Raw genomic sequence first — 9,670 nt, 5'->3', positions numbered from 1 at the left:
GGACTTCTGGCCCCACCTTCAGCAACTTCTGTCAACAAAAACTGACTTTCAGGGGTCAGTCTGGTGAACTACTGCTCTGACTAGTTGCCGACACTGCTCAGACTCCCCTACGTACTCTCACAGCATGGACAGAGTGCTGATGTGACCAGAACAGATCCACTCTCTCCTAAAGGCAGCTTGCGCTGGGATTGGTGCAGGCAGCAAAAGAGGAGTGGAAAAAGGGTCTGGACTCTCCCACAGAATATAAAATCTAACTACACTGAAACACTTGGTCAGAAATCACACGTGGATCTGTGTAGTAGGAGAGCTGTGGAAAAGGGAACCTCAGGCACAGACATCCTTGGAGCACGGGTCTGTTCAAAAAGTAACAATAATTGCTGTCAAAGGGGATTTTTAACTAGAAGAGAAGTCAACAGCAGCATTTTCAGTGGGAATCATCAGGGCTAAACTGGACTTCAGGTGAAAGGATCGGTTAAAAGGGATTTTTAAAGGACTGGAAGCACTTGATGTATACGCATGACAGAGGCCCAGGTGTTCCTAAGTTGCCATATAATATAAATAAGAATAAAACTTGAAGACCAAGGACAAAACGGGTCAGCATATCCCACTGGGGGGGAGATGTCGTTTGCGATGGTGCGTCCAGCACCCAGCAGGTTCCTCTACTCGGACATCAGCATGATGTCAGAGGATGAGGAGAACGGCAGCGAGAGCTCGGGCTCTGACGAGAAATCCTTCAACCTGGACGCAGCAGGCTTCCAGATCAAGGTCAGCAGGAAGCGAAAGCCCAGTGGTGGGCCAGCACCCCAAGTGTCCGAGCCCCGGCAGCGCAGCGCCGCCAACGCCCGGGAGAGGGACCGCACCAACAGCGTCAACACGGCCTTCACCGCACTGCGCACCCTCATCCCCACGGAACCGGCGGACCGAAAGCTGTCCAAGATCGAGACGCTGAGGCTGGCCTCCAGCTACATCTCCCACCTGGGCAACGTGCTGCTGGTTGGGGATGCCTGCGGGGACGGCCAGCCCTGCCACACCTCTCACTCTTACTACCACCACCACAGCTCGCCTGGCCGCGACTCCGAAAACGCCCAGCCCCGGCAGATCTGCACCTTCTGCCTTAGCAACCAGAGGAAAATGGTGAGTGCCACATTCATGTGGGCTTGACGTGATGAACGCAAGTTCAGCTCCATATGTAGTATATTGGTCTCATTGCTATTATGCTAGGATGAAGAATGCATTCTCACTTTTGACAAAATAGCCGCTGAAATTAATTATTGTGTTTGTGGGAAATCTTGTCAAAGCTGCATAAAAAGAAAAAAAGTTTGAAGAGAAGATAAAAATGTTCATCTAAAATACAGAGTACCTTCAAAATACAGAATGTAGCCTGTCACACGGGGAGAGAGAGCGCCGTAGCACAGGAGCTGTGGTGAAGCCAAAGCACATCTTATTTTCAGTTGTCTGTTATCTGGGAGCTATTTCTCAATCCAGTCTCATATTTATATGATTAGGAAATGCTGTATCTGTAAGTTCTGAAGGACAGCTGCAGGTGTTTTACTTATTTAGTGTGTCAGCTACAGCTACATTTATAGCTTAACCTACCCCACCACCAGCAGCACTCAATACGATATTGAGTCTGTGCATCCCAGATTTCAGAGGTTAGGAAGTCCAAGCACACATGTGAACAGAGATGCATGACTCTCTATCGCTGCAGCACCATGTGGAGACGGGGAGCATTAGAGGGTGAGTTTGTATGGATGATTTCATCAGGCATAAAATTAAAAACAGCCCAAGAGAATTCACCAGTATTATCCCGTGTCTCCCCTCATTTGTAAGCACTTTTCTCATGCCTCAGACCCAGGTGCAAGTTCAAGCCTTTTCATGTCTAATTGGCATCTGAATGAATGGTACGTCCAACAAAATGCCTGGATTTGATTTTCGCATTGACTTCTTTTCCACAGATTAATTCTAAACTCCAAATAAATGTTTTAAGAAAACCTTGGTGATATATATATCACAGATTCACAAAACAAAAACCTTTGAAAGCTGACAAAACACAGAAATACAAAAAAAACAGTGAGAGAGAAAAACCTAAAAGATACGAAAAAAAGGAATCCAAAATCATCTAACTGTAAAACACACCATGCATTTTACAAATTTAGAGATAAATCATGTTAAACTAGATCATATTTCTTGATTGCCTCACAACTGCAATGTGCATTTCATCCACAGAACTTAAATCACTCTGGGTTGAACATTCAAACTCAACAATTCAAGTTTTTTTTATCCCCCCCCCCCAAAAAAGTGAGTGCTGAATATGAAGCAAAAAGTCATTTTCAAACAAGTTGGAATAGGTTCTGAATTAGTTCTTAGTTTCAAAATGATGAAGCCACAGAGCCATACTCATAAGATCCAAAGCACAAGAGCCAAATCCTCGCAAGTGAACATATTTCAAATGTTGAGTTTTAAAAGCAGAAATCTGGAAACAGAATTGATCTAAGTTCCATGTATCTAGCCTTGAACATTCTGTGAACATCTGCCTTATTCCCTGAGCTACCTGTGAGACTTCCTGAACGATCTACGCGGACATCCTGTGTTGATCTAAGCTTCTTCCTTGCCTTATAATTAATAATGCTGTCAACCAGATTCAAACGCAGTGCTTCTATGCCACAAACACTTAGCTGCTTACTGCATAAGCAGACCTAAATAGCTCATCTTTGCAGATTTCAATGTTACTCTGAAGATGTCAAGTACTTGGTGTTGTCAGCTCATCATCTACTTTACCTTTAGTTTTATTGAGGGCATATATCTAAAAAGCAATGTAAATATAAGGTCATCTATTTTATTTATTTATTTATTTTATTTAAATATTCATCGGAATTCATTGCAAGCAAGAAAAAGGCACCCATTCAGTTAGTATATTTTAAAAGAAGTATAGGTTAATGCATGTGGGGTAAAGCTGAACTGAATTGTTTAGCAGAACTTTAGTCTTCATAGTGGTTACATTCCACTGTACATAATGGTTTGTTTTATTGGTTATTGTTTTATTGGTTGGCACTACTTACCCATTTTTTTCATAAAAAACAAGAGAAATATTTTTTTTCCATTTAATTGTCAAAAAATATATTTTTAATGTAATGGCACAGCAGTGTTGTAGATCAAACTTGCACAGTTTTACAGATTTCAGCATTAATTTTGTGGCATAGCAATACATATGATAGTTAATTATATGAACATGAACACAACATTTAAGCTCAGACTAGTTTGAGAAACAAACCATACCATTTAAGTTGTTCATCGCTCCCACCTAGTTTCCATTCATTTAGCATTCCATTCCTTAATTAACTGACTGATACATAGCAGTCAGCATCTAATTGTATTTGTGTTTTTTGTCTGCTAGAGTAGCATTCCCTATATTGTCCTCTGTGGAAGGTGAGCAGCATTTGCACATGTGCACTGACCAGGCGCAAATCCATCACCATGTATATAAATTTAAATTGCAATAGACAAACATTTTCTGTGCCCATAACTAAGGAATGCTGACAGTATGTATAAGATCAGTTACTCTGATGGGCTCTACACAGTTCTAATACTGATACAAATTATGCTTTCATTTTCCAAATAAGTTTGTTTCCTAGACCTTGTAGCCTGTCACATGGCACATATAACATAGTTGGTTAGACAGGTGTCTAAATGTCGTGTGACACTGTTGGCAGAGTTGGATATGACATTCATTCCTACATAACACATGTTATGATGTGATAAAGTGCATCTTACATCATGCACAGCATAATATGAATGCTAAATGCAACCATTGTGGAATGCATGTACTGAGCGACCCAATACTTTTAATACATTGAGTACGATGGAATTAGCTACAGATTACTCAGCTAATTGCTCGTCTGATTGAGTTCCCCAGCCTTCACTATAATGTATAGCATTTTTATCAGAGCGTCTCACCAACAAATGACCAAAGTTGTATCTCAAATGCACTCCCAAACTGCAGCAACTCCTTCATCCAATCTCCAATCACCTACCTTACCTGTGTGTGTGCTGCTCTAATGTGCTCCAGTCTGGAGGCTCAAGTAATAACAGGTGAAGGTACACCTACTGCCGACATACATCTGAACACGGTACATCTTTAGTGGTAAACTTTTCTGGTATAGCCCACCCACCTATATCCTACTCACCCATATAAATGCATGAGATCACTCAACAGATTTGTGTGTTTGCTGGCGTAAGACAGAGGAGGAAATTGTGATGCTTGTGCTTTTGTTATTCATTGTTTTTGTTATTCATTTTGAATAGTCCACAGCAAGAAAACACTGGCAAATGATGATGGTTGTATTCATACATGGATTAAATATATGTCTATTTCCTACTAGGAAATCTAGAAAAACAAAGGAGAACTAGTAGTGATGTATGAACAAGACTGTGTCAGGAGTACAATTTGTACAAGACTTTCTGGTCTTGGAATTTTACACAGGAAAAACAAGTCTACCTCTGCTTGACTCACCTGGGCACCAGGCCAATCTGGTTACCGTCATGTAAGGGGTTGACCAGTATACTATCACCCAGGGTCAATCTGTGGTGAAAATGTCTGGCCTGCTTCAGCAGGTATAGCTAACCCACAGCTGACACGGCTTTTGAAGACAGGTTGGTTACGACCTGTCAGAGGGACGTTCTCCGATGGCTTCTTATTTCTTTTGGAAAAGTGCTTCTGTTTGGGTGTGGAAGGAACTTTCCCAGACCACAGTGCGAGACCACGGAAGGAGCTGTCACAGCCTCCTTTGTGCAATTTCATGATAAAATCCCCCCCTGGGCAACAGGATTTATCATTTAAATTTATTTGAAAAAAATACCGTAAACATTTCATCTTTAATTACATTTTTTGTTTATTCTGGACTATCACTCAGCTCCATTTCTGTGAGATGAATTTATTATTTTATTTGGCATGAGGTCCTAATTATGCTCATATGGAAACATACATGACAAATGACAAATAGTCCCATGAGAGAAATTATAATGAGCAGGAATTGACAGAATTTCCCTAGCTGGATGTGATACTGACATTCCTCCACACAGGCAGAGTAAATGAGGATGAGAATATAGCTCTTCATTTTATTCTGTTATAACACTCTGTACCTTTCCTTCCCCTTTGATACTTAAAACAGCCTCAGCTTTTCTTTCATGTTGGATTTAAGGATAAAAACTACTCACTTCAGCCCGCACTCACTCATAATTAGTGCTCACTACTCATTTATTTTACTTATTTGCTTGGCAGAGTAGTGTAAACAGCTTGCATTTTTAACTTAACCCATAACACGGACACAGTTCAGGTCAGGTGCCTGGTTCACGGCCTCAACACTGTAGCAGTGCTCCACCTGACATTTAGACATGCAGTTCTCCTGTTTATTAACCACAACAGCACGCTTCAACCACTCAGTGGAACACACCATTTTGACCACAGCTTGTCTTTATCATTTACCAAGACAAAATATATTTTCCGCTTATTTCTTTTATGATGTTGAGACAGTGACCTGATACCATCGTAACGATACGCTGGCTTGTAACCGATGTGGGCATGACTGCCGGTGACTTCTTGCGTGCAGCAACTGCATGAAAACAAACACGGATGTTATGTATGTGTGTTAGCTGGCAGCTGTGCAATAAGGCTACCTTTAGTTCAACTCTGTATTGAGGCAAATACAAAACTTCTCCAAAACATATTTCTCCTTTTTTAAATGTACTGAGGAGAGACAGATGGGAAAATGTTGTATGAAACCTTCATTAAAAAAAATTGAATGAATACGGATCAGTTATCGCTCTGTGTGACAAGCCCTCCATAGCACATACACCTAACACCAACCAGAACCAGAACCTCAGAGAGAATTATTTGTCCCGATGTTAGACATTAGAATAACACCAGTCCCACCGTAGAGGAGATGACAGACAGATATGGGACCCTGGGCTTTTCAGAACAGCGTGTGTTTCATCACAATGAATCCAACTTGTCTGCATGTCCTCCTGTCAAACTCCATGCCTCTATTTCCACCTTTGGGCTGACACGTCTGGCGTATACTTTGCATTTGTGTTGGACTGATTGTGGTGTGTGTTTCTTATTTTGAAAAAGATTAGTGGTTTTAAATGCCTCAAAGCTCATAGGCGACATTTTTCCAGCTCAGGGTTACAGCCTCCACACAGCATGAGGTTTTGCTGTATGCTGACATGGATTGCAAGTGCAGCGTGACCCATTAAAATGGTGATTAATAACAAACACTGAAGTCACACCTTGCATTTTTTTATTTGTTTTCCTATTCAACCCTGTTTTGGTATTGCCAATTGTATGGTAGGCTCATCTCACTGCCACAAGCTCTGCACTCATGCAGGAGCATTAATGTGAGAGGCATTCAAGACTCACACACATCCAACAGCTATGTTTTTACAGTACAAGTCATTACAGTGGAGTGAGTGCTACCCCACTGATGTCATCCAGGCAGCTCACAGGCACCTGATGAATTGAAGGTGAGACGAGGAAAGCCCATCCAACCTACCCACCCCTGTGCTTGGCAGTGCAAAGCCAATTTGTTCCACTGATGTGGGATCCCAGTCATTGATGCAGCTGGTTTCAAACCCAGGTTGTAGGGTTCAGCCTGAGTCAAATGCAAATGCCTGCCAATTCAGCCAATTAGAAGGCCTGGTTTCGAACTGAACATACAGGGTTGGGTAGAAGATGCGCAAAAGCACGGGGCTGATGCGGGTGAAATTATTTATAGCTGAGGAAACCAAGTTCAAAGGCCAGGACTCCTGAAAAGAACTCACTCTTGTAGGGGTGTTCCATTTTCTACACTGACCTGTGGGTGGACAGCCTCAGCAGACAGCATTTTCATACAAACAGCATTTCCTTACTTTACCTTGAGGTGCAGTTATCACTGGGAGAAAGTCAGATGTCTACTCCCTTTCCATCTTGCCTCTCTCACTTTAGTAAACAGCTAATAACCACTTGCTAGCTATCTAGCAAAAACTAGCAGCTGGTCATGTAAAAATGGTCCAACGAGACAGATTTTAATATGGTCCTGCTTTGTTTGATGTACAAAGAACAGATAAAGTAACGCTTGCTTAAATTCACTGTTCAGATCATGGGGTTTATAGAGGAAGCGAGTGTGGTGTTAACTGCCGCCTTCTTCTTTTTTACCCTTTACACAGAATCTCTTCATTTCCAGTGCAGTCTTTTATCACTTGGGTGATAAAAGACTTGGGTTTCCATCCATTTAACAATGACATTCTGGAAGCTCCCCTGTATTGACAAGTGTGATGGAGTAATTTGCATATACTAGTAAAGTGAGGGTGGGGCAAGCATAGCTGAAAAGGTTTAGTCTCTCTCTTTCTATAATCCTCCTTGTTTAGATATTAGATCAAAGGCCTTTGTCACAAAAAAGCAAGGAGAGCAACCATATTGTACTATACATTTAATCAGAGTATCCATGGGCACAAAAATCACCACTAGCATAAAAATATAAAATTGTTGCACAACCACAATTGACTCTGGCCATACTCCCATACATACATGATCCTTGGAATTGTTATGCTTATGGGAAATGCTTTTTTTCTGAAATAATATTTGTACTAAAAATGAGGTTCTATTTCACTCAGCTCTGACAACAACAAATCCTTTGATTACTCATTGAGCGAGGAGTGATGTCAAGTCTGTAGAGTAAGTCAGTAAGCTCCCACTGTCTTGTACTGGCTTCAGTCAGCATACAGATGTTTGTACTACTGTCATATGGAAGCAGTTTTGACTAATCCAACATATAACATAACTTGATCTGAGGTTGTGAATGTGCAATTAATTATCAAATAATAAACATCGGGCTTGGCTATAAAACAGGGTCAGAAAACCCGAAGACAAAACCACAATTCTTAACAAAAGAACACAATAAACGCAAGGAGCAAAGTAATTACAGTGGCACTCGAGAATACGAGAAAATTGTAACAAACAAGGCTCAAGATCTTAAATGGTTTTAGAATGGCTTTCACTGCTAGAGCAATGGATTTAATCCACAGCTGAACTGCAAACGCTGATATGCTACCACAGATACTCCATTCAATTAATTGTAGGAGGAAGACTTTTTCCTTTTAAAATAAACACATAAGCTGCATGTTATGACTGATATTATCTTCATTTATTTTTTTTTTTACTGTAGGTCCTATATTGAAGTGTAAATGTGACTCCCATCCATTTCTGAAAACAGCTGGGGAGCATTCAGCAGCGGTGAAACTTGGAAGTTATTTCTGAAGTTTCATTTAAATTTGCAGGCAACTTAGGGAGGATAATTAATGTCATCTCTATAAATACTTGCAACTGTGTGAATGACATCATTACTACTACTTTTCATTGGACAACATGTGGTCCTTGATGAAATATATACATCAATGATGAACTGAGCTCCCTTCACGCTACATGAGCAGCTGACAAGTGCCTCGGATATGAAATTTTACCAAACTGTCATCCATACCTGTACCACTGTGACAAAGCTAAATATTTGAAGCCTTTGAATAACATTTAACATAGAAGAGACAAAACCTGCTGATCTGACCTGCATTTTAATGTGCCATGTCATTGAACAATCCATTTTTTTTGAAACAGGTTACAAGCTTTTTGTTTTAAAATGAATTGGTTCGTTAGCCCTCCCTTAAACCGTTTAATTCCAGCTACTAAATTAAAAGTAATAATTTGGCCAAAAAAGTTCACAAAACAAGAAGCAAATGCAAAATACCTTACAGTTTTGTTGTAGTTAAGTGTCTTTTCATCTACAATGATTTCCCACTTAAAAGTGGCACATGGAGGAAAAAAAGGATGGTTTTGGTTCCAAATGAGACTCCGTTTGACTCAGGGAGCATGTTATGACTGTGAGCATCGGCCTACCTCACTCGCCTGTGGCTGAGAAAACAATGACTTTCCAATTACTCCGGTTCTCACCAGAGTGAAGGAGTAATAATGGAATCCAGGTGTGCCACAAAGTGGGGAAAGGTGAGAGCGGAAAATCTGAGGCAACCCATTTCCCAGGGATCACTTCCTGGCCAGACAACCCGGACTTCAAGGAAACACATTCCCAGCTCCGGATTTTTCTGACAGTCCAGGGGTCTTTTTGTTTTGATAAATGGCCAAACGCTAAACATCATCATATTAAGTTATAATTATTATCCAGTTATAATATTTTACAGTTGATCAAAAAAAAATACTGGCAAAAACCAGTATCATTACGAGGATTGATGACAATATGTAAGAAGTGAATATATTTGATTGAACATACCAAGCACTCATAAATCTGCCTTGGAGTACTCATGAAAAAGTTATATGCTTAGTGTATCCAATTAAACTGTAAATTGTACAGTAAACTACTATGCTTTAGATAATGCCCTTAGCTTCATTTTAACACTTTTATACACTATAATAACACAGGTACATAAATGCTTACATAACATGTGCACTGACAAAAACAGAGGTGAGAGGGCTTGAAAGTAATGAAACAATGTAGCAAAACTATTCACAGCTGATCTTTGATATAGAATTTGACAGAATAATTCTGTAACAAAAAGGGTGTAATCTGATGATTCTTCTTTTCTTCTCTTTCAGAACAAAGACAATGAGAGAAAAACAGCACTAAGAAACTAA

The 9,670-nt window shown here is 40.4% G+C and overlaps 1 protein-coding gene across 1 annotated transcript; it reads left to right on the top strand.

Annotated features, from left to right (window-relative positions):
- The first annotated feature begins 618 nt into the window (after positions 1-618).
- scxb (scleraxis bHLH transcription factor b) lies at positions 619-9,670 on the top strand. Its single transcript, XM_036539815.1, has 2 exons — positions 619-1,134; positions 9,632-9,670. The coding sequence occupies exons 1-2, from the start codon at positions 619-621 to the stop codon at positions 9,668-9,670; spliced, it is 555 nt and encodes a 184-aa protein (XP_036395708.1).

The sequence above is a fragment of the Megalops cyprinoides genome, chromosome 10 (assembly GCF_013368585.1).
Source record: "Megalops cyprinoides isolate fMegCyp1 chromosome 10, fMegCyp1.pri, whole genome shotgun sequence".
Lineage (NCBI taxonomy): Eukaryota > Metazoa > Chordata > Actinopteri > Elopiformes > Megalopidae > Megalops > Megalops cyprinoides.
Note: the sequence above shows the minus strand (reverse complement) of the source record. Positions and strands in the feature narration are given on the sequence as shown.

Coding starts and splice junctions, on each gene's coding strand:
- scxb (XM_036539815.1), top strand. CDS start 619: ATGTCGTTTGCGATGGTGCGTCCAGCACCCAGCAGGTTCCTCTACTCG. Junction 1,135..9,631: donor TTAGCAACCAGAGGAAAATG/GTGAGTGCCACA, acceptor CTTCTCTTTCAG/AACAAAGACAATGAGAGAAA.